The sequence below is a fragment of the Amborella trichopoda genome, chromosome 13, assembly GCF_054954075.1.
Source record: "Amborella trichopoda isolate Santa Cruz 75 chromosome 13, AtrichopodaSantaCruz75HAP2 v2.0, whole genome shotgun sequence".
NCBI lineage: Eukaryota > Viridiplantae > Streptophyta > Magnoliopsida > Amborellales > Amborellaceae > Amborella > Amborella trichopoda.
Window position 1 is genome coordinate 47902997 of NC_142348.1, and position 25794 is coordinate 47928790.

The 25794-nt window shown below is 35.3% G+C and overlaps 1 protein-coding gene and 1 long non-coding RNA gene across 3 annotated transcripts; one reads left to right on the plus strand and one right to left on the minus strand.

The window, feature by feature from the left end:
* Positions 1 to 6694: 6694 nt before the first annotated feature.
* Positions 6695 to 12343, plus strand: LOC105421634 (protein FAR1-RELATED SEQUENCE 5-like). 2 transcript variants are annotated; one of them, XM_088856724.1, is made up of 3 exons: positions 6695 to 11148; positions 11265 to 11353; positions 11453 to 12343. In XM_088856724.1, the coding sequence occupies exon 1, from the start codon at positions 8664 to 8666 to the stop codon at positions 9948 to 9950; it is 1287 nt and encodes a 428-aa protein (XP_088712850.1). In that variant the 5' UTR covers positions 6695 to 8663; the 3' UTR covers positions 9951 to 11148; positions 11265 to 11353; positions 11453 to 12343. The 2 variants fall into 2 exon arrangements, with proteins under 2 accessions (XP_088712850.1, XP_088712851.1); XM_088856725.1 differs by having other exon boundaries at positions 6695 to 11109.
* A 1036-nt stretch (positions 12344 to 13379) lies between these two features.
* Positions 13380 to 19069, minus strand: LOC110008343 (uncharacterized). Its single transcript, XR_016048334.1, has 3 exons — positions 18516 to 19069; positions 14405 to 14530; positions 13380 to 13745 (listed from the first exon to the last, which is right to left on the minus strand). It is a non-coding gene; the product is annotated as an uncharacterized LOC110008343 (long non-coding RNA).
* Positions 19070 to 25794: the final 6725 nt, after the last annotated feature.

Below are 25794 nucleotides of genomic sequence, written 5' to 3' on the forward strand. Positions count from 1 at the left end.
AGGTAGAGATACACAAAATATGAGTGTGTTTAGAGCACTGATACAAGCGTGCAACAAGGCGTGGGTAGGAGTGTGTGTAGAGCACAAGTAGAGGTGCGCAAAGAGAGCACAGGTAGGAATGTGCATAGAGCACATATACAAATGCACAGTAGGACGCCGGTAGAAATGTACATAGAGCACAAGTCCAGGTGCACAAAGAGAGCACGAGTAGGAATGTGCGCAGAGCACGAGTACAAGTGCGCAACAAGGCGCTGGTAAGAATGTGCATAGAGCATGAGTGCAAGTGTGCAGCAGGGTGCGGGTGGAAGTCTGCGTAGAGCATAAGTAGGTGAGCGAAGATAGCATACGTACATAATAGGATGTGGGTAGAAGTGTGCGCAGAGCATAGGTATAGATGTGCGCATAGAGCGTGGGAAGGAATGTGCGTAGAGCACGAGTACAAGTGAGCAACAGGGCGCGGGTAGGAAAGTGCATATAGCATGAGTACAAATGCGCAACAGGGCACCGGGGGAAGTGTGCGTAGAGCACGAGTACGAGTGCGCAACAAGCGCGGGTAGGAATGTGCATAAAGCACGAGTATAAACATAAATTCACCAAAATGCTTACGTATTATTATGATCAGGCCTTCAAAGACTAAAATTTTCAAGCCCCATTAGAAATGACATGGGTTTCCTTATATAGCGCAACCACTAAACAGGGGTGGAATAATCAAAAGTATTCCAAATTGTCAAAAAATATACAATTACTGATATACAATAACTATCCCGTATTTGGACCAAATGACAAAAATACCCCTCAACACTTTTTCGGAAATGACAAAACCATCCCTCATTGAGGAACCTCTTGCCATGGCTAGTATTCAGGAGTTTTTTCAGACACCTATGATGGTAATTCAGGCGATCAAATGTTGCATAATTGATGCTTGAAGTTTTGTGGAAGTTTTGATCCCCTTTAATAGTCTTGAAACAGATTTTTTAGGAAGAACCAAAATCCGGCCAAGTCCATAAACTTTGCAAATCTTTAACCATCAATGTTGCATGATTTGTTATGTTTCAAGACTTTTTTTTTGTCACAAATTGGAGAGGACGCTGTCACAATCATTTTGTAGTAAACTTCGTCCGTTTTGGTCTAGAATTAAGCTTTTTCTAAATTTGGGAGGTTGCCGGAAAATGGGTTTCTGGCAAACAAACAAACGTGCCTTTCTTCATCCTTAAAATTTATCATTCGGCTTCCGATTACGCATAAAACTAGTAACAAAATGTAGCTCTTCAACTCACGATCACAACGGATCTGTATTTGAGACGAACTGTGACCGAAATCTTGAGCTATGGCCTTCCAAAGAGTTAGATGTTTTGTTATGAATTTCCATGTTTCATAGTACATCTTCTCTCTAGATATTCTCTCACTTCGAGTCACACCAAGATGTGTGCCTTATATCAAAATGATCGGGTCGTCAAGATCAACTCGTTTCCAAATTTGAGCTTAATCTGATGGAAAATGAGCAAGATATGATCGTTTGAAAATCATCTTGAAATGAGAAGACATAGTTTCCATAAATGAAAACTGTTTCGCTGAGGCCGCACCGTAATATATGTAAAACCCACCCTTATATGGTAAGTTAGGCCCATAATGGTCCCAAAGGGTCCGATTGAGCCAAAATTTGGTACCTGGGGATTTTTTGACATTCTGGATTCAATAACTGTAGTCTGGAACTATTTTGAGACTTGGAAAGTAAGGCTGTAGTTGTAGGGTCCACTTTCAACATGAGTAGAGCTTGTTTTAAAAACCAAGTTTCATTCTGATCATATCAAAACTTATCAGAATGTGACGAAACTTTGCGAGTATCCGTCGAGTATCCCAAACTACAATTTTCATGAATTTTGAAGTAGTTCTAATGCGTCTTTAGAGTTTGTCCAATTTTAGGCTTATTTTTGCAGTGTTCCCATAGTCTGGCAGTGTCTTGGGTCTCAGCGGGACCAGGTTGCTTCTGGCACTCTCCTTATTCGCTTCGAGGATACAACTATGTCAAAACTGATGTATAACAATGAGATATATCCCTATGTAAGAATCACACATGTGACCTAGTAAAGTTGGCAAAAGCCAAGAAGGCATGGGTTGAGTGCTAGGAGATCCATTCAGCCAAGAGGAAAAAGTAAGAAACACAAAAATTTCCCTATAGGTCGGCCGTAGGAAGCACACACAACAAAAGCGTGGAGAGCTCAGTTATAGATTGTCGGTGAGTGCCACTGTGCAAAGAAAGTCTTGACTGACATACCATTAGTCATTACCTTAACCATAAGTGAATCACCACTATGCAAAGAAGGTATTAACTAATGGACCATTAGTCTTCACCTTAACCATCAGTGAATTGTCACTATGTAAAAAAGGTATTGATTAATGGATTGTTAGTCACCAATTTGACCAACAGTGAATCAATTTAACCACCAGTGACTCTATGGACTGACAATAATACCGTGAGCAGATTTAGGTATCGCTAATCTTGGCAAGGAACACTAAACCATAGTCAATTTGATATTCAAGTATCTCAAAGGAGCATCCAAAGTTTGTTTGTGCTTTGGGGGAGGAAACGTGTATTACAAGGCTACACATATGAAGACATTACTGGAGGACGAGACTCCAGGAAGTCAATATCTGAATACTGATTACTTTTGCATGGGAAGTTGTTGTATGGAAGTCTAAGCTGCAGAAGGGTGAAGAAGCTGTTACAACTAGGGAATATCCATATTGACAAGAGTATATCATATGAAGAAAAAAGACCTTGGCCAAAGTTAAGCAAGAGTCATGAAGAAGCATGGCTGGCACGGGTGTTATTTGAGCACCTGGTTTATTTTTGAAGGGAGACCTCCCTGCTGGGATTGAAGGGCGAGATTGTTGGGAATCCTATCCCATGAGGGAGGGATACCAATGAAATTGTTTTTTTGATATAGGGCAATTCGAGAATATAGAAAATGGTGACTTGTTGACTAAGTATTTTTTTCATAAGAAAAGATCTCAAGTGATAGCTTTGATATGAGAAAACATTCCTCTAATCTCTTTCTTAAAAGAGAGATACATATTTACTCCTTTTTAGGTGGTTATAAGATACACTTCCAAATATGGTTATTATCCCCTTGAGTCCATATAAATAGGAATCACATGAGAGGCTTTAATAGTGGATTTATCTCTTTCTCCCGTGGACGTAGCCCGTAAAGGTGAATAACGTATATCTTGATGCCAGTAAGATTTATTTATTTATATGTTTTATTGCATGTTTTTCCAGTCATACACACATCGACTTTGGCATATTTTGTGTACCATATTTTTGGATTTCGCAACGCATATCTGTATTCCTGGGAGAGGGCTCTAAGAGTGGTGAGCCCAACAAAAACGACCTGGAATTCTAGCCTGAATCAGAAACCCACGGCTCGACCCAACCCATTTCCAAGCTTAGTTATACGCGACGTCTCTCTCTCCCTCACTTTAGGCATTTCATGCTAATAATTTAACCATGGCGGTTGTTCTTATCCTGGCTTTTAATGTATTTGTGCCATGCATGTGGCGCAACATCACATTATCTTTGTCCACCGTGACACTTCTTTTATCTTTTTGCGTGGGTGCTTAGTAAATAAATCATTCAAAAGCCAAACCAGCGTTCGAAAAATCGAGACAAACGCAGCTTTCGAGTAACCAGTAAATCGGCCTGTTCAACTGGCCTTATGGGGCAAGTATCGGCTGGTCTAAAAAGTGTGCCCTGGTCTAAAATAAGTGAATTTTTTTTTAAAAAAAAAACGATTGTGCCAAGGTTTTTTTTTAAGTTTCTTAAAAAGATGCAAAAACATAAAACTAAGTATTTATTACTAAAACACTTTTCAGTCGTTACCAAAATAATAAAAAGCATTCAAAAACACATTACAAACAAATCCCTTTTTTTTTTGGGATTTTAGATAAATGTTTTTGATTTTTTTTTAAACAAATACCCCACTGGAAACCCTAATCGACTAGTGCCTCGCTTCCAATTTGACCGGCCAGTTCCGAATCAGTCACATGGGATAAATACAACTTCGTTTCACTGATATGTTTATAGTAGTGAAAGACAGTGGGCCACTAATGTATGTGTGTTTGGGGGTGTGAGTGAGATTTATTAAAGGTGTCAACTTAAATAATGAGAGCATGGGGCACCTCCAAATTCTTTTGGAAGATAATCTTTGTGCCAAAAACTCCTATAATAGCCTAAAAATAAATTTTCACCCTTATGAAATTTAAAACTCCAAAATAGTAGAAATCGAGAAAATCAATCTCTTGAAATTGAACGATATATATAGGAATGGTATAGGGTCGTTGTGGATGCTTGAAGGTTGCACACGCACCCATTTCAATGGTTCAAATTGAACCCGTATTATCTAATGGCACAAAAAGAGTTTCACGTTTTATTTTTTATTTTTGTTTAAAAATGATACTTCTCTAGAAATTAGATATGAATGTATTTCTATATGGAACACCTAATGAAAAGAATGAAAAATATTTTGAACAAAAAGTTAACCAAAATACACTCTTGAAATAATTTAAGGGTATTTTAAAAACTTACCATATAGAAATACATTTATAAACAAAATTTTAAATAAATAATATTTTTAAATAAAAATGAAGATAAAATATGAAACTCTGTTATGGCCATTGGAGTGGTTATGTTTAATCTAAACCATTGGAAGGGTGCTTGTACACATTGTTGGGTGTGTGTGGCTACTAAACGCCTTATGAGTGCTTGTAAATGATTTTATATAATCGAACATGAACTCAATGGGAGTGTGGTTCCGTGTTGATCATATTAAGCAAACAATGTTTGTTGATACCTTACTTTCCTTTACGAACTAGGTCAGTCTATGGGCAAAGAAAACAAACCATTAAGGGTTATGATGGTTCATCCTTTGATGAGGTCGGGATATGCTCAGAAGACTGAGTCGAAGAACTGTGTGACCTTTGTATGTGATGGAGGCCTTCAGAGACAGGGTCAAAGCCTCATCTGCATACCAACATACGGCATGGACATTGATAACCATTTTCAGGAAAGTGAACCACCTTTCAGGGTGAAGCATGTGCATGTACCAGAGATAACCCTTATGCATCGTTGAGCAATAGATTGCAATAGATCTAGGTGACCTTGGTTTCATTTCTAAGGGATAACCTGAAATTCGAATATTGAGACTACGACCCTATGCTGATTGGCTAGACTTTGGTGACCAGCTAAAGATCTCCTGCATGGACCGTAGTCCACAATTGAAGGTGGAGTGGCCCAATGTATATTTATTCCTACACAAGATCATTTTCCTATCAAAATATTAATTATGTTTGTTATATGATTTTAGAATTGATATTTGAACCTTTCAAAATATCTGAATATTTTATTTATCAAATTTGGAGTTATAAAAAAAGAGATATTGATTTTACATTGATTTAAATATTCAAATATAATTTTATGAATTTTTAAACTTTTAAATTTTATTTTAAATTTTACGTGGGAGGCCCAATAATGTATATGGGCCCACCATGACAATTGGATGATGCCCATTGTGTGCCATGGCAAGCCCACCCTAAGTAGTTTCTAATTTGTAGAGCATATAAAGCTTGAGGGAAAAGAAAAGTGATGTTTTGAAAAGCTTGTGCCATGAGAAAAATTTGAAACAAATTTTAGTATATATGAGAAGGCTTATCCATAGAATAAGAAATGATAATACTATCATATATTAATTTTTTATTTGAATTAATTGATGAGAAAATAGTTTAGGAAGTGAGGGATAATGGTTCTAGCACATTCCATATGATCTTGATGGCCTATATGGAATGGACAGCTCATATCTCTCAACCCACAAGTCACCCAAGATTAATGGTGCATATTCAATCTCACATGAAGCGACAAGCCATGAAAACCCTAAAGAAACACTAAAAAAAGTGATGCAGTATAAAAAGGGGAGCACCCTACCAAATATTTTCTATACCTAAACTTGTATCTCTCTCTCTCTCTCATACACAACTAAGAGGCATGCCCCACTCCTGGAAATCTCTCTCTCCTCTTGGAAACTTTCTCTCTCTTCCCTTGACAAGCATAGGGGACACACCTAACTCTCTTCATCTCTCCTATCTCTCATCTTATGTTGGGGCTAAATGTTTCAGATAAAGTAGATGAGGCTATCTCTCAACTAGGTTATCAAATGGGGTTTACCTATAGTTAAGTTTTGTGATTGAAAAAAGGGTTCATGTTCCATTGGTTTGACTTGGCCTAAACTTGCTTTCCCTGTTGAGATTGAAGGTTGACCATTGATCCCGTACCATCGAAAGGTGGAGACTTGGTATGGGGTATAAAAAACCCAGTTGAGGTAATCTCCGACACCCTCTTTTGGTTTTTTGCTTATTTACTTATTCTGATGTTTACTCCCAAACATAGATTGTGTCTTTTCTTTGTTATAGAAAGAAATGTCTTGAATGGCTTCGAGTTCTTGAGATCTTATTATATTCTTTTATTTATTTTATTTGAAGTTGTTTTTATTGCAAAAAGACTACTTGTAAGGGATCTAAGCCGTAAAGAAAAAGAAAAAGAATAGAAAAAACACACACACACACAGATGGGCATGGCCTCCTCGCCTATTTAGTTCAAATGCGCTCAAGGGTGCTGATTTATAGGAATGGTATAGGGTCATATATAAGGGCCTATATGGTTCTTTATTATTTGACCTGCTAAAATTTCAAAAATAATTGATGCCTGTTTATTATGTTTGGATCTTGAAATGAGTAGAGTCACTGTTTCGTGCCCAAATTTTTTTATAGCAATTTCATTTCGTTTTGTTTGCAAACATATGGTATTTTACTTTGTGTATGCATGCCAGAATGAGTTACACTCATATATAAGGGCCTACATGGTTCTTAATTCTTTGGCCTGCTGAAATTCCAAGCGTAACTGATGCCAACGTATTATGTTTGGAGCTTGAAGATGGTGGAGTCAATGTTTCTTCCCCAGATTTTTTTATAGCAATTTTATTTCGGTTTTTTGTAAAGCGTATGGTTTTTAACCTTACGTATATATGATAGGATTTTGATTATTTGGCTTGCTGAAATTTCAAGTTAACTGATGCCTATGTATTTTGTTTGGAAATGTGTGGAGTCAATGTTTCTTGCCCAGAATTATTTATAGCAATTTCATTTTTTTTTTGTTGCAAACATATGGCTTTTGACTCAGTGTATATATAGTAGCATGACTTACACTCATATTTTAGGGCCTACATGGTTCTTGACTAATTGACCTTCTGAAATTCCACGGATAAGTGATGCCTATCTATTATGTTTGGTACTTGAAATGAGTGGAGTCATTATTTTTGGCTCAAATTTTTTTACCGCAATTTCATTTCGTTTTTCTTTTCAATCATATGGTTTTTGGCCTTGTGTATGTATGGTAGCATGACTTACACTCATATATAAGGGCCTACATGGTTCTTGATTATTTGACCTGCTGCAATTCCAAAGATACGTGATGCCTATGCATTATGTTTGAAGCTTGAAATGAGTGGAGTCAATGTTTCTTGCCCAGATTTTTTTATAGCAATTTCATTTCGTTTTTGTAGCAAACAAATGGTTTTGACCTTGTGTGTGTATGTTAGCGTGACTTACACTCATATTTCAGGTCCTACATGGTTCTTGATTATTTGGCCTTCTAAAGTTCCAAGGGTAACTGATGCCAATGTATCATTTTTGGAGCATGAAATGAGTGGAGTCAATGTTTCTTACCCATATTTTTTTATTGCTATTTCATTTCGTTTTTTCTGAAAACATATCGTTTTTTTCCCTACGTATATATGGTAGCGTGACTTACACTCATATTTAAGGGTCTACATGGTTCTTGATTTTTTGGCTTCTGAAATTCCATGGGTAACTGATGCCAATGTATTATGTTTGGAGCTTGAAATGAGTGGAGTCAATGTTTCTTGCCCAGATTTTGTTTTAACAATTTCATTTAGTTTTTTTAGCAAACTTATGGTTTCTGACCCTATGTAAATATGGCAGCATGAGTTACACTCATATTTAAGGGCCTACTTGGTTCTTTATTATTTGGCCTTCTGAAGTTCCAAGGGTAACTGATGCCTATGTATTATGTTTGGAGCTTGAAATGAGTTGAGTCAATATTTCTTTCCCAGATTTTTTTTAAAGCAATTTCCTTTCTTTTTTTTTGCAAGCATATGGTTTTTGACCCTATCTATAAATGGTTGTGTGACTTACACTCATATGTAAGGGCCTACATGGTTCTTGATTATTTGACCTGCTGAAATTCAAAGGATAATTGATGCCTATGTATTATGTTTGGAGCTTGAAATGAGTGGAGTCATTGTTTATTGCCTAGTTTTTTTTATCGCAATTTCATTTTGAATTTTTTGCAAACATATGGTTGTTTAGCCAGTGTATATATTGTAGCGTGACTTACACTCATATTTATGGTTGTACATGGTTCTTGATTATCTGGCCTGCTGAAATTCTCAGGGTAACTGATACCTATGTATTATGTTTGGAGCTTGAATTGAGTGGAGTCAACGTTTCTTGCCTAGATTTATTTATAGCAATTTCTTTTCGTTTTTTTGGCAAACATATGGTTTTGAATAGTCTTATGATGAAGGTTTAAATACATGTATTTTTTAGTTTGCAGTTCACGTTGGGTAAGTCAAAAAACTGAGATGGATCCCACGAATTCAGTCGGTGTGGCATCTAGCACATATCCAAATGTGGGTAGTATTGATGAAATCCCGGATGGTGGTTGTTGCTCACTAAACAAGAGTCACGAAATAGAAGAACCATGTGTAGGAATGATGTTTGGATCAGAGCATGATGCATATGAGCTCTTTAAGTCTTATGCATTCACTAAGGGTTTTGGTGTTCGTAGGGGGAGTACTCATACCAAGAAAGGTAAACGGATCGATAGGGTTTATGTTTGGTGCAAGGAAGGCTTTAAACAAGAAAAACCTAATAAAAGTGGAAAGGTTTATCCTGAGTTAAGGTGTGGGTGCAAGGTTAGGATGTGCATAAGTAGTCAAGAAAAAGACGAGTGGAAAGTGACTAGCGTTTTTATAGATCATAATCATGATCTAGTTAGTCCAAGAAAAGCTCGTCTAATTTACACGCATCGATCATTGTCGAGTGCTACAAAGTCATTGATACATTCAATGAGCTCGGCAATGATTAAGCCTAGACATATTCATGACATATTCATAGAGCAAGCTAGAGGGATCGACAGTGTCCCTTGTACACAAAAGGACATTCAAAATGAAATAGCAAGCGCTAGAAAAAAACTTAGAGGAGAAGATGGAAATTTAATTTGGCAATGGCTTTATAAAAAGAGCCAATCGAACCCTTCATTTTTTTATAGATTGAGATTAGATGAAGATGATCACATTCACAGTATCTTATGGGTTGATTCTACATCTAGAGTTTCCTACCAGTGCTTCTCTGATGTAGTTACCTTTGATACTACATACAAGGCAAATGTGTTTGGTATGCCCTTTGCACCTATACTTGGTGTAAATCACCATTTCAGTACAACTTTCTTTGGGTTTGCACTCATATTTGACGAGAAGATAGAATCATTTATATGGGTATTTGAAAACTGGTTGGAAGCCATGGGTGGACGACAACCAGGCGTTATTCTCATTGATCAAGATCCTACAATTTCATATGCAGTGAGGCAAGTTCTTTACCAAAGTAAGCATCATTATTGTAAGTGGGACATATTTGTGGAGATCAAAGAAAAAGTGTGTCATGTCTTGTGCATGCATCCTTCTTATTCAGATACCTTTAGGAAGTGTGTGGCAAGGCCAACAATTGAAGAATTTGAATCAGCTTGGAAATCAATGATTGATAATTATAACCTGAAAGACAATGAATGGCTAAGTAGGCTTTATGGTTGTCGCATGCAATGAGTTGATGCATACTTGGTTGGCAAGTTCACTGCGGGTATGACTTCTACTCAAAGGAGCGAAGAGATGAATACGATGTTCAAAATGTACTTGACATCCAAAACAAGATTACGTGCATTATTAGAAGTTGTTGCAAAAGTCAACAATAAGAAGGTGCAAAAAGAGAGGGAAAATGACTTGAAAGATATTCAAACTACTCCAGTCTTGTAAACAACCACTTTCATTGAGACATATACATCAAAATCTATACTCAAAATATTTTAAAGATATTTGGGGAAGAAGTGGCTAATTGCTTTAATTTTATTAGGGAGACAGCTGAAGATAATGGACAGATTGCAACCTTTAAGGCGGCAATCCCAGGGACCGGAACTAAATCCTACTTAGTGAAATTCAATTGCCATGGCAATTCTATTTCTTGCTCTTGTCACTTCTTTGAGAGGATGGGCCTTCTTTGTAGGCATGTCCTGAAGATTTTTATGGTCAAAGATGTGTTTAAAATCCCTCCACAATATATAATGAAGCGTTGGCCCAAGGATGCAAAGAAGGGAGTTTTTCTTGATGACATTGGGGAACAAATTCAAGTAACATCTGAACTACCACGCTCCATTATATATGACGAGGTTATGCGGACAAGTCGATCTTTTGCCAAGCGTGCTTCACAAAATGTAGAGGGTTATGAGTTTATAATGTCCATAATAAAAAATGGAATTCATCAATTTGATGAAATGTTCATGTGCAAGAGAGGTCCACATGATAATGTCATGATCCATGTCAATGAAGATGCCAATTCTGCTAGTTGTTGTAACACACCAAGTGCAAGTAATCATTGTCCTAACGTCCTTGAACCTTCACGAGCATGGACAAAGGGACGACCGGCCACTAAAAGAATGAAAGCTCGGTCTGAGGGATGGAAGATGATAAAAAGGACATGCACAGTATGCAATGACAAAAGGAACTGCCCGTCATTTGTTTCTGATAGGTACAACTACATACCTGTACATTATTTTTATTTGCAATTGTATTATCCTCACTATTGTTGATGTATTTGATTTACACTTATATTAGCTTCAATTTAATTGCTAACATATGAATTTATCTTCCTCTTACAACGCTAAGGACAAAACACATTGTATACTTCGGATCCATAAGAAGTGAGTTGATGGTAAGATTCACTCGCATTAAATCCATCCATATAGGAATGGTAATGTTTTGTTGTGTTAACACATCATATGCTTATTTGAAAAAAAAATTTTAAAGAACCGTCTAATTGGAATAGTATCCATCAAAATATATTTAAAAATTGAATTCGACTTGCAGCCTGGTTGATTTAAAGTTTGACTTATGATCTGCTGTTGTCATCTTGGCAATAGTTGTTCATCAATCGAGAAGATATGAATTCCTTGAAGGTATTATATTAAAGAATATCTTTTTCATGATCCGTGCAAGTTCTTATCTTTTTTCATGATCCGTGCAAGTTATGATAATTTGTCACTGTCTTTATGTAGATCTTGTGTCGCAGAAAGTGAAAGCAAGTTGCAGATGCTTTAATTCCTTCTCTCTCTTATGCAGAAGATTTTTTTGTTGCATGTGTGTACTTATTGTATGCTGAAGATTTTTCCTTCTCTCTCTAGTGGTTCTTGCTGCTAGTCCATGTGGAACAAATTCTCTCTCTCTCTCTCTTTAATGTCTTTATATGGATAATCTCTCTCTCTCTCTTTAATGTCTTCATATGTAATCTCTCTCTCTCTCTCTCTCTCTCTCTCTCTCTCTCTAATATCTTCTTGGTGGTTCCTGATATGGACCTCTTTGCATTTGGATTTCTTAAGCGTGACGGTTTCATAAGATTAATAGGGAAGCAGTTGCTATACATCAAAACCATTTATTAGTTGGTAAACCTTCTAATGAGTTCTACACCTGAGAATTTCATGAATCCTGTTATAAGAGAGAAGAACTACAATGCTTTGGACAACAAGAAGTTGGCTTGCATTTGTGAGAAGTTCAAGGATTCACCAGACAGGTTGTTGGGGAGCTCGGCAAGCCCAAATTTGAAGAAAACTGCACAAAAGAGGTCAATGGATGCGTTGAAGTAATTGAAGGACCCCAGCTGATGAATTTGCCAGGAAGAAGGATGGCCTTAGAGGATTCTTAAAGTTCATTTATTTTTATTTACTTTTTATACCTTTTTGAAATAGATATGTTTTTTGCATGTAGGAACTTTTTGCATTGGACTGCCATTGTTGTTTGTTTATTTCTGGGAAATTTGGAAGCTTTCCTGAGTAGTGTTGACCATGTTTTGGCATGTTATTTCAGTGGTGCAAATTGAACATGCATTTCTTAGTATATGTATGTAATTATTTAGACTTTATAATTATTTAGATTGTCTGAATTGGCATCTACCTATGATCTTGTTTTTTTTCAATAAGATCATTTGTGTGTGTATGTGCTGAAATACTTTTGGAATGAGATTCTTGCTACCCATTCGGCAACATAGTAGCATGCCTTAGAATAGGTATTGAAAAGTACTTGTTCACAAGATCTAGAGTGGCCTTGCTTTGGAGACCCCTTACCAAGTGCTAAAGAGCCTGGACCCTATATAATAAGTAAAGGTACTTCAGAAAGCATTTTTTGCTAGATTAAATTCCCAGGAAGAGATAATCACAGTTTCTAAGCAATGTCATCAAGAACAAACTGGATCATTCAATCAACGAGGACAAAAAAGCCGGTGTCGTTAAAGCTAGTTAGACTTCCTGATTCACTAGTTAGATCAGTGTAGTTGCCATCCACTACTTTCACTCATTAGTTAGTATACATCAAGACCATTTATCAAATGATCAATTTCTATGTAATTTTGAATAAAGTATAGTTTTCTCTTTTATCAAAGTGTAATTTAATGGGTAAAATTGTGAAATGGTCTTGATGTAAACCAATTAATGAGTGTAAGTAAGCAGGGATTCATGACAAGAGTAATTGGTTTGTTGGAACACCAATATTCTAGTGAAGATAACCATGCCATGAGTTTTTTATTATCCTATGAAAAACTGAGTTTTTTATTACCCTATGAAAAACTAAACGTACTTCGTCATTTGAATCATTTGACTGTGAAGTCAGTTGATCCGAGTGGAGATTCAACCAGTTACTCCCCTATAAAAATCACAATTTGTCAATGGAAACTTGGGCAAAAGAGCAACCACAATTCATATGAAGTTCAAGCCAAAGAAAATGGAATTTGAAAATAAATAGATAAAGAAAATATTAGATTTGGAAAGAATGGGGTTGCAAATTAACACTCAAAAAATTAACACCTAATCATTCAGCTTTCACCATTCAAACACCAAAACCACAAACAATTAACACCTACTAATTCAGCTTTCACCATTCAAAGCATTAAAGAAAATCTGATGCTTGAGAGAGAGAGAGAGAGAGATTATTGAATTATATTAATGTACAAATATATTAAAATGAAAATTGTTGATCCATAAACGATAGAGAACAATAAATGTATGCAATTATAAATATATAGATACTATAAAACATATACCCATTCCTTTTACAAAGAAAATGAAGGCAAACATCAATGTCATTAATAAAATTACACATATGTGAAAAAATATTTTAACGTCTGCTTTCTCAAGGACCATAGCAACAGATTTGCGCTTCTCTTTCTCGGTCAGAGATGCATGTACTCTATTGGCAGCACAAGCATCTGGCCTCTGAGATACGAACCTTTTAACCACATGCTTGTTTTTCTTCACCTAGAATTTCATCACACCACTCTAGATAGCCACAACCAGTCTCTTTCTAATGGTTAACACAATAAGATAAATGTATGTTAGATATATGCTTACAATGGAACACCAATATGCTTGTACATAATCTTAATGAAAAAATATTACATATCTTCCAGTTAGAGCATTTATAGAAATGCCTATTGTAGTTATCGTGCGTCTTTGAAAGAAACACGCATCCGACCATATCCTGGTTTGCGTTTACAAAACCTTGGAGGGAATTGGTTGTCGAGATCCATTCAGTTAAAATGATTAGATGCACTCAAATGCCCTATTATCACTCTATCACATCCATGCCAACTATACCTTATCAGAGGGCAAAGGAAACACCAAATAACAAAAAGCAAAGCATGACAGGGATTCATACACTTATCTTAAAAAGGAAACTCAATCTCGAAATCAATATAACGAAATATAACAGATAATAAAAGATAGTATAAAAAATCAGAAAAAAAAATAAAAAAAAAAATATTTTCGCATGCATTCTAATAGTAAGGATTGACATAGGGGTTTATATATCTCTATAAAGCCTACAGTTAATAAGGATACCAAGACTAGATAAAATGAGTCTATATCACAATTTAATCATAGTCGATCTACATATATGTCGCACTTTTCAGAGTAAAAAAGGTGTACAATAGAGGTACGACAACTACCTCAGGCAATACCTACCTCAATTTTTCAAAACTACTTCCTGAGAAAACTTTTTGGAACAAAGTGGGAAAAAACCTTCAACATGCTTCATCTGTTCACCTTCATATGCAAGTCCGAATTGGAAGCTATTGAATGGAGCTTGTGCTGGTTCATGTGACAACAAAGGCGAAACATACTAAGTTTCATGAAACTCTGCCCATCATCTAAATAAACCAAACATGCAAATAACATTCTTCACATAAAACCAACCACAAGAATAATAAATAAAAACAACCCAACAGGATAGTGATGAAAATTCAACAGTACTCCAAATCCTAGTCCTTAAATAGGCATTTCAAGCACCAAACATTATATATAGGCATCAATTATCTTGGGAATTTGAGCAGGTCAAACAATCAAGAACCATGTAGGCCCTTATATATGAGAGTAAGGCATGCTACCATATGTACACAAGGTCAAAAACCATATGTTTACAAAAACAAACGAAATGAAATTGCTATAAAAAAATCTGGGCAAGAAACATTGACTCCAACTCATTTCAGCAGGCACAATAGTCAAGAACCATGTAGGCCCTTAAATATGAATGTACGTCATGCTACCATATATACACAAGGACAAAAACCATATTTTTGCCAAAAAAACGAAATGAAATTGCTATAAATAAATCTAGGCCAGAAACATTGACTCCACTCATTTCAAGCCCCAAACATAATACATAGGAATCAATTATCGTTGGAATTTGAACAGGTCAAATAATCAAGAACCATGTAGGCCCTTATATATGAGTCTAAGTAATGCTGCCGTATATACACAGGGTCAAAAACCATATGTTTGGAAAAAAAAAGAAATGAAATTGCTATAAAAAAATCTGGGCAAGAAACATTGACTCCATTAATTTCAAGCTCCAAACATAATACATTGGCATAAGTTACCCTTGGAATTGCAGCTTGCCAAATAATCAAGAACCATGTAAACCCTTAAATATGACTGTAAGTCATGCTACCACATAATGACTTACCACATAAACATAGGGTCAAAAACCATATGTATGCAGAAAAAACAAAACGTAATTGTTATAAAAAAATCTGGGCCAAAAACATTGACTCCACTCATTTCAAGCTCCAAACATAATACATATGTATCACTTATCCTTGGAATTTCAGCAGGTCAAATAATCAAGAACCATGTAGGCCCTTATATATGAGTGTAAGTCAGGCTACCACATATACATAGGGTCAAAAAACATATGTTTGCCAAAAACCTGAAACGAAATTGCAATAAAAAAATCTGCACAAGAAACATTGACTCCAAGCATTTCCAAACATAATACATAGGCATCAGTTAACCTTGGAATTTCCGGAATCCAAATAATCAAAATGCTACCATATATACGCAGGGTTAAAAACCATATGTTTGCCAAGAATACGAAGTAAAATTGCCACAAAAAAATGGGCAAGAAACATTGACTCCACTCATTTCAAGATCCAAACATAATACATTGGCATCAGTTACCCTTGGAATTTTAGCAGGCCAAAAAATCAAGAACCATGTAGGCCCTTAAAAATGAGTGTATGTCATGCTACCATATATACACAGGGCCAAAAACCATATGTTTGCTAAAAAAACGAAATGAAATTGCTTTAAAAAAATCTGGGCAAGAAACATTGCCTCCACTCTATTCAACCCCTAAACATAATATATACGCATCAATTATCGTTCGAATTTCAGTAGGTCAAATAATCAGGAACCATGTAGGCCCATATATATGAGTGTAAGTCATGCTACCATATATGCACAGGGTCCAAAACCATATCTTTGCCAGAAAAAATGAAATGAAATTGCTAAAAAAAACATCTGGGCAAGAAACATTGACTCCACTCATTTCAAGCTCCAAACATATTACATTGGCGTCAGTTACCCTTGGAATTTTAGCTGGCCAAATAATTAAGAACCATGTAGGCCCTTAAATATGAGTGCAAGTCATGCTACCATATATACACAATGTCAAAAACCATATGTTTGCCAAAAAAACAAAATGAAATTGCTATAAAAAAATCTGAACAAGAAACATTGACTCCACTCATTTCAAGCTCCAAACAAAATAAATAAGCATCAATTATCCTTGGAATTTCAGCAGGTCAAATAATCAAGAACCATGTAGGCCCTTATATATGAGAGTAAGTCATGCTACCATATATACACATGGTCAAAAACCATATGTTTGCCAAAAAAACGAAATGAAATTGCTGTAAGAAAATCTGGGCAAAAAACATTGACTCCACTCATTTCAAGCTCCAAACATAATACATTAGCATAAGTTACCCTTGGGAATTCAGCAGGCCAGATAATCAAGAACCATGTTGGCCCTTAAATATGAGTGTAAGTCATGCTACCATGTATACAAAGGGTCAAAAACCATATGTTTGCCAAAAAAATGAAATGAAATTGCTATAAAAAAATCTGGGCAAGAAACATTGACTCCACTCATTTCAAGCTCCAAACATGATATATCGGCATCACTTATCCATGGAATTTCAGCAGGACAAATAATCAAGAACCATGTAGGCCGTTATATATGAGTGTAAGTCCCGCTACTATATATACACAGGGTCAAAAACCATATGTTTGTCAAAAAAACGAAATGAATTTGTTACAAAAAAATCTGGGCAATAAACAAGGACTCCACTCTTTTCAAGCTCCAAACATAATAGATGGGCATCACTTATCCTTTGAATTTCAGCAGGTCAAATAATCAAGAACCATATAGGCCCTTAAATATGAGTGTAAGTCATGCTACCTTATATACACAGGGACAAAAACCCTATGTTTGCCAAAAAAAGGAAATGAAATTGCTATAAAAAAATTTGGGAGAGAAACATTGACTCCACTTATGTCCAAACTTAATACATCGGCATCAGTTAACCTTGAAATTTAAACAAACAAAATAATCCAAATGCTACCATATATTTGCAAGGTTAAAAGCCATATTTTAGCCAAGAAAACGAAATAAAATTGCTATAAAAAAATCTAGGCAAGAATCATTGACTCCACTCAATTCAAGCTCCAAACATAATACATAGGCTTCAGTTAACCTTGGAATTTCAGCATGCCAACTAATCAATAACTTTGTAGGCCCTTAACTATGAGTGTAAGTCATGCTACCATATATACACATGGTTAAAACCCATATGTTTGCCTAAAAAACGAAATCAAATTTCTACCGTACACTACTTTATCAAACCTAAAGCTGTTATAAGAGTCCTAAGGCATAGGAAAGTTTCATATGAGCATATTAAGATATATTAAATGATCATATTCTGATATATTCGTGCTGCTTTAGCTTGAACTTTCTAACAAAAATTCAAAGAATTGTTTTTAACTCATGCCCCAGCACGATAAAGCAGGTTGTCTGAAATACTTCTGGAGTAGTGTGTTTGTCCCTTCTAGCCTACACATATTAATTAGAATGAATCAAAAGTCTTACAACCACATTGTGATGGTCATATATTTCCATCCAATAAAATCTCACCAATACTTCTTCTCTTAGTTTTTAAGCTTTTGAAGGAGGAAGAGGATGTATTTCTTTAACGATGCCCTTGAACACATATTGGTTTAAATCAGCACTGTCCAGTTTTATATATCAAACAAAGAGAAGGCATTTTCACCAATTTTTACATTTTCACCCATTTTTACAGATACAAAAAGTATTGCAGCGGTATTCCAATACTGGGCAAAAATGCTTTAAAAATGGAAAAAAAAATCTGGTAAAACATTGCTATAAAAATATCAGGGGAAAAAATGCTACAGAGAAAGAAACTCATATACACAAGGGTTTGCTCAGTATTCAGGATATTCAAGAAATGAAAGAAAAATCTGAGAAAAAATGCAACAAAAACGAAAACAAAAATCTAGGCAAAAAAGGCAATAAAAAAATCCGAGCAAAAAATTCTACAGAGAAAGAACCATGTAGTTGCCTAGATTTTGCTCAGTATTTGGGATATTCAGGGCAAAAATGCTCAGATTGTGTGTTGTTCTTTGGGGCTTTGGGGGTTGTGTACTTGAAATGAGTGAAAACCAAAGGGAGAGATGGAAAATAAAAAACCAGAGAGAGAGGGAAGCGTTAGCATGCCTTGAATGGGAGAGAGCTTTTGTTCGCCCAAGGGCTTGATGAGCAGGGACAAATGGTAGCAGCAGGGTGCGAGATCTGCGGGTCTGCAGAGGTGCCTGTGTATACAGAGCGAGGAGAGGGAATACACAGAGAGCTTGGCCGCTAAGACAGAGCGAGCGGAGAGCACACAGAGACACTTGGACGGCCAAGGTGCGAGATCTGCGGGTCTGGGATGGTGCCTATGTATACAGAGAGATGAGAGGGAATACACAGAAAGCTTGGCCGTTGAGACAGAGCGGGCAAAGAGCACACAGAGACAACTGAAGGGCCAGGGTGTGAGATTTGCGGGTCTGCGGAGATGCCTGTGTATATAGAGAGAGGAGAGGGAAAACGCCGAGAGCTTGGCCGCTGAGACAGAGCGGGCAGAGAGCACACAGAGACCGAGCGGGAGGAGAGAGAAATTACAGAGAGAGCAGAAGGAGAGAGAATATGTAGAGAGATCGAGAGGAGAGAGAGGGAGTACTCTTCCATTCATTATTCTGTAGGTGTCAGTATTCTATCTGACAACAACATTTTAAAATATGCTTCAAACGTATAAAGCAACTACCCCACAGGATCCCATCTTGGCCGTCCATTCCAACGCTTTAAATTAGCGCCCTTGGGCGCATTTGAACTATATAGGAGAGGCGGCCAAGCCCATCCTTTCCCTCTATATATATATATATATATATATATATATGTGTGTGTGTTTGTTCATGTGTGTGTGTTCTTTTTCTATTCTTTTTTTTTTTTTTTAATGCTTAGATCACTTGCAAGTAGTCTTTTTACAATAAAAACAATTTCAAATAAAATAAATAAAAGAATATAATAAGATCTCAAGAACTTGAAGCCATTCAAAATATTTATTTCTATAACAAAGAAAAGACACAATCTATGCTTGGGAGTAAACATCAAAATAAGTAAATGCAAAAACCCAAAAGAGGGTGTCGGAGATTACCTCAACCAGGCTTTTTATACCCCATATCAAGTCACCACTTTCCGATGGTGAGAGAAAGAGAGAAATGATCTAAGGCAATGCTTGTATAGTAGTATAATCCAACCACACCTCTAGAAAACCATATTTTTGGTATTTGTATGACTTCAAATTTTGTACACACATTCTCTTCATCCTCATAATCAATCCTAAGAAAACAAAATTCAATTTGCACCCTAGATATGGTCAAAATTAGTACCCAACCAATAATAAATCTCGACCATCCATTTGGTGAATTTCAAGATCTAGGCCTTAACATATTCAAAATCACTTTTCTTTTTAGCGTTATTAATCTAATGAAGATAACTCTATATAAAAATTTCCAGAATAAAAAAGTCTTTCTGAGGCCTATATCTAACCATCTCAATAAAATGGATGGCTTATATTAATTGGGCTAGAATGAATACATTCTAGAGAACTTTTTTAAAATTTTCTTTTTTGTTATTGTTCTTTATAATGAAAATAGTGTATGTTTAAAAATTCGTGTCAAACAAATGTCTTTAGCATGGCTTTTGAAGATGGTGGCATTATACTACTATACAACCATTGCATGAAATCATCTATTTATATATATATATATATATATATATATATATATATATATATATATATATATATATATATATATATATATATATATATATATATATATATATATATACTCCTGCTAGATCACATAAGTCTTTCTTTCACACCCTTCCACTAACTACATTATGCAAGATACACTACTTCTAGTACTTTCAAAAAAATTTCAATCCATATACATGGAGGAGTTAAGATAATGATTTTCTAGTATGAAAACAATCTTCTCGACTGAAATATTTGATGAAACTTTTCCTTATAAATGGACTTGTAGGCCACAATTTTTTTTTATTGGGTAATTCAGTAGGGATGACGAGCCCTTATCTATATTTGAAATTATTAGAAATTTTTTAATGCGTTGGGTAAAATAGAAATCTAGACTTTTAACTGAGTCACAAATGGTGCTACCACCGGGACCCAACCCCAATTTTAAAGCATTTTTTAAATCACACTCAGCTCACTCATGCATACCCCGCATTGATCACACACGGGTTTGGCTCATATAGAGGTCGCAATCTTTTTTTTTAAAAACAAAATTGAAACAATATTAAAATTAATTATGGATCATGATAAATTTTAAATATCACATTATAAAATACAAATTTATTAAAAAAAATTAAAAAGATACAAAGTTGAATTTCTACTTTGTTATAAAGACCAAACATACATTCTAAAATTTATAATAATAATAAAAATTGGTTATGAGTAATTATTTATGCATAATAATTCAGAAAATTATATTTAAAATTTTGAAAGAATGATATACAAATTTTTTAAATTTTAAAATTTCAAAATATTTTTCATCAAAATTTATTATTTTTAAAAGTAAAAATTTAATATACAATTTTAAGATGCATCAAAACACCCAAACACAATTTTGGATTACATTTGTTGAAAGTAAGAATGACATATGAAAATACATAAAACACTTCACTTCATAATATAAACGATAATATTATTTTGCTGGACAACATAAAGCATCCACATGCACCCTTCAGTTTATAGTGAAAACCTAGACTCATGCAACAGTCGTTTTTTTATTATTTAAAAATTATCTTTATCTGAAATTTGACGTATAGATGTATTTTTATGTAATATTTCAAAAATTATTTGACTAGAAGTACCTTAAAATTTAGGTTGCATATTTATTTTATTTAGTATGCAATATTAAAATAAATATGCGACCTAAATTTTAGATTAAGACGATTTTTAATCAAAATAAAAATAGTTATGTTGTGGCAGTTGGATATTGCCTTGTACAAACTAAGCCATCGGCCACTGGCCACGTCATATGGACAGGATACCTTCCATTTTGTCTTGAGGGGTTTCTTTGCATGTCGTAGTCCTTTCGTCCACTTTTGGCACTCCCATGCAGGAATCGTTTAACCAAAATTTTGAAATTTCAGCAATAGCAGGAATTGTTGAACGAACAATGCAAAAAAGGAACCAGGGCGATGACACAATATTTACTCTTCCATGAAAAATACCTATTTGGGAGGGATTTCTCATTTGAAAGGACAATTAAAGCGCAGAGATGGGGGAATATGGATGAACATAAGTCTCAACCACGTTTCCTTCTAATCTGATTTAACTCTTTTTTGCAACACTGGTCGTAGTCTCGAGCACCAATTCAAAAAGCGAATCCGCCTAGGGCCTAGAAAGCCACCTTGGTGATATGGGTCAACATGACATCCAAAACGCCAATACTACTGCTTCCCATAAGCTTTAAATGGGGAAACAAAGTCCAATGAAAGTTAATTTCTAGAAGGATGTGGTTTTTATAAGGTTGCAACCATAAACAATTCAATTAAGGTGTACCTCCAAATTTTATTATAATATGTGATTTTAGTATTAAAACAATCTTACGATTAATTAAAAATCTATTTTCATATTTAATTATAAAAATAAAAAATCCAAAAATGGTTAAAATCAGGTAGATCTATAAACTGAAAATGGATGAATTATTTCTGGGACTCCGAAAGTTTTGTTTTGCTTTTTCTTTTTTTTCTTCAATTTCAAACATCTCGATGTCGAGATGATCAATTAAAGGGTTTTTCAACATTGAAACAACAATCTTTGATGGATTTTTTAGGTGCATCTGTAATTCTACATTTTAAGGTTCTAACCTCATATAAACTTTTCCTTTCTAGAATTGGGAGTGGGAATATACACTCACAATATACTTAAGAACTTGTGTGATTTTTTGTAAGAAATTGGATTGGGGTGTACCATTTTGAACTCAGATTATAAGCATTATTTTTTAAAAAAATACAGGAGTTTGTTTGTAGCTTTTGGTAGAATTTAGCTCCCACCCATTTTCTCTCTATCCATTCTCTCTTTGTGGTTGTTTTCTCTCACTAAGTATTGTACCTCCAGTATCTTAGTCGCATCATTTGGTACCAGAGCCTAAGTTCAGGGATGGGCAGGGTGTTATATCGATTAGCACATCCTTTTCGATGGTGGTATGAAGGGGGTGAGGCGGTCGTGGATACTACAGAATGAACAATGCAAGAGATTGAGAATTAGAGGCACTTCGTAGGCAAGTGGAGTAGTAAACGCTCAATGGCCCAGATGAATCAGGGCAGATCTAATGGTTACGATTGTATTTCGTAGTTGAATTTTAAACTTTTTTCAACAAACCCAAATCACTTAAAATTTGGAGTGTCTAGTATAAAGAAATAGGCGAATCTAATAAAACTATCAAATAATAATAATTTTGACAAATCAAATGGACTAAAATACCCCTAAATTTTTTTGAGGTATTTTGGTTAATTTACATGTTTAAATATTTTTAAATATTTTAATTAGATGCACCTTTTAGGAATTGCAGTATTTGTTATTTAACGTTGTGTTGTGTAATATGTGATTTAATTTCATTAAGTTTTTTATTTACTTTTCACATGCTTATTTCACACATATGTGACCCTTTTGGCATGTGTGATGCCAAGTTTATTGGTGAAATATTTTGAATTAAAAATCCTTATCCATATGAGATATTTTGGCATGTCCGAATCTCTCATGTGACTTGGTCCTATAGGCCTGAGACATGTGAAGAATGTTGGTCGTTGAAATTCCATTGGATGTGTCATAAAATATTATTTCCGCACGTGGTTTTTCATTTACTAAAATGACACACCCTTGTCCATATAATACTCTATTGATTTTATTAAAACCTAAGGGCTTTTATGGAATCTTTACAATAGACTTGAGTGAAAATTTTTATAGGACAAGGACCACAGCGTAAAAGGTTCAACCTAGGGTTTAAAGGGGTGATAATGGTATCAAATCTCATCACTACATCTTGATAGTTGGATTGAGATGAGTTGTTAGGATCATAGCATCTCATGTGCCATAGATCAAGAGCACCAAGGGCTAAAATCACTTTACAACTTATCACTTAATATAACTACAACATAAGGATCATTCTAACTTAAAAGATCATCTTATGAACTTAGAGAAAGAGACAGACCATTGGGTGGAAATTGGTTTTGAAGTATTTGATGTAATTCATAAATGATGAGATAGTTTGAGTATGTGGTAATTCATGCGTGATGAGAAATTTTGAGTATATATCTTATATAATGGTATGCACATGAGGAGTTGAGTATTTGAGAATTGTGTTATGTTTGGCTATATTTCAAGTTTGGGAATTGTAAAAGGACCAATTAGAATTGCATTTTATTTTAAAAAGAGTGTGAAGCCAAGTTTGGTGGCTAGAAATCATGTATATTTGTGAACTCATATGAAGACTTTATGTATTTTTCAAAACCTCATTGTTTCACATTGGCAAAAAAAATTTGAATAACTTACTTGGACTTGGCTGGATACACCAACATGTGGCACTCCCATGCAGGAATCGTTTCACCAAAATTTTGATGAAATTTCAGTAATGGCAAGAATTGTCGAGGGAACAATGCAAGCATTTACTAACCTGTTGATTGATTAATAGAAATATTTAAATACTGTCAAAAAAAAAAAAAGACAATGCTAGCATTGTACTCAGGGGATGACACTATATTTACTCTTCCATGCAAAATACTTATTTGGTAGAATTTGGAGAATATGGATGAACACAATTCTCAACGGCCTTTTCTTATAGTTTGACATAACTCTTCTCTGCAATAGTGCTCTTAGTTTCGAGCATTGATCCAAAGACCAGCCCGCATAGGGCTTAGGCAACCTTAGGGGGCTTGGGAGGACCAACTAGGCAGCCCCAGCGGATTGCACCCTCCTGGGTGCAAATATACCCATGGAAATGGGTAGTTTTTGTGTTTTTTAATTTGGATTATAAACAATGTATGAATATGCATTTTTAATACAAAATCTGGAAGTAAAACAAGATTGGTGAACACCTCCCTTTCCCTTATTGAACCAAGGCTGCCCAGGCGTTGGATGGTCTAGACCCTTGGGCTTCTTAAGCATCGACCGACATTTTTTAGAACACTAGTTTATTGGGAGAAAACTCCTTATTGTTTGAATCTACTGTATCTGGCTTTTGGTTTGGGTTCGGGCCAGGCCATTAGTAGCCATTATGTTTTGAGCCAGGCGGTGCAAATTAGGCTCGTAATCGGCCTGAAAGCTTGAAGATATCTCTCTCTCTCTCTCTCTCTCTCTCTCTCTCTCTCGCTAAAATCCAATCTCTCTCTCTATTAAACCTCCTAATTTCTTTACACCCACGATCTACTCTCTCTCTCCCTCTCTTGCCTCCATCTTCTCTCTCTTATCTAAACTTCCCTAATCTCTCTCACAGAGAGAATCCACTGGTTGGTGCCGTGGATCCCTATTGATTATGGCTTCAAAGAGAAGCTAAAATAATGAGAAAGAAAGAGAGAGAAAGCAGAGAGACAAAGTTTGATTTCCAAACTTGATTTACAAAACACCAACTTTGACTCAACATTTTCTTATTTATTATCTCCAGCTCTCCCACTTTAAAACTTCTCTCTTTCTCTCTCATTTTCTCATTTTTCTTCTTTTTCATTTGCTAATTTTTGTTATTCTGCTGGTATTCTTTATCTGTTACTGGAGAAATAAAACTAGACACACCATTTTGCACGAGAAGCTCCACTGTAAAGCTAAGAAGAAAGTAGTGATTCTTAATGCTTCACATGCGATCAACCGAGCTTTAAGAGCATCTCTCCCTTTTGTATAAATGACCAAATTGAGCTCTGCACTGATCACAAAAAACAGAGGTAGTGAGAGAGAGAAAACATAAATTATGAGGTTAACGCTGGTACCAGGTGTGTTACTCTTGGTGAGATAAAGGTTCATGGTGAGAAGTGTTGGGATATGGATATCTTGGGTTCATATTGATATACATTATTATGGATGTATATGTATATACCTCTTGATAAGGTTAGGTTAGATATCAAGAAGATGGAGACCAAGTTACTTGGTTATCATGTTATCATACAATGTTTATCTCATGTAATCGTGTGATTGTCCTCTATATATAGAGGAACTTATTGATGTAAACAATTATCCAAAATTATGAAGATGTAGGCAGTTGGGCTTTGGATCCGTGGATATAAGGCTTCGGTCTGAACCACGTAAATATTGTGTTTTCTCTTCTTATCTCTTCATTCAATGTCTGTACATGTATTCTCCCATGAATTCTAACATGGTATCAGAGCGACAAAGATCTGATCATCGTGTTACCTCCTCAACATAACATGGTATCAAAGCCAT

Bases quoted from the DNA above. Each gene is read 5' to 3' on its own strand.
- LOC105421634 (XM_088856724.1), top strand. From the start codon at position 8,664: ATGTATTTTTTAGTTTGCAGTTCACGTTGGGTAAGTCAAAAAACTGAG.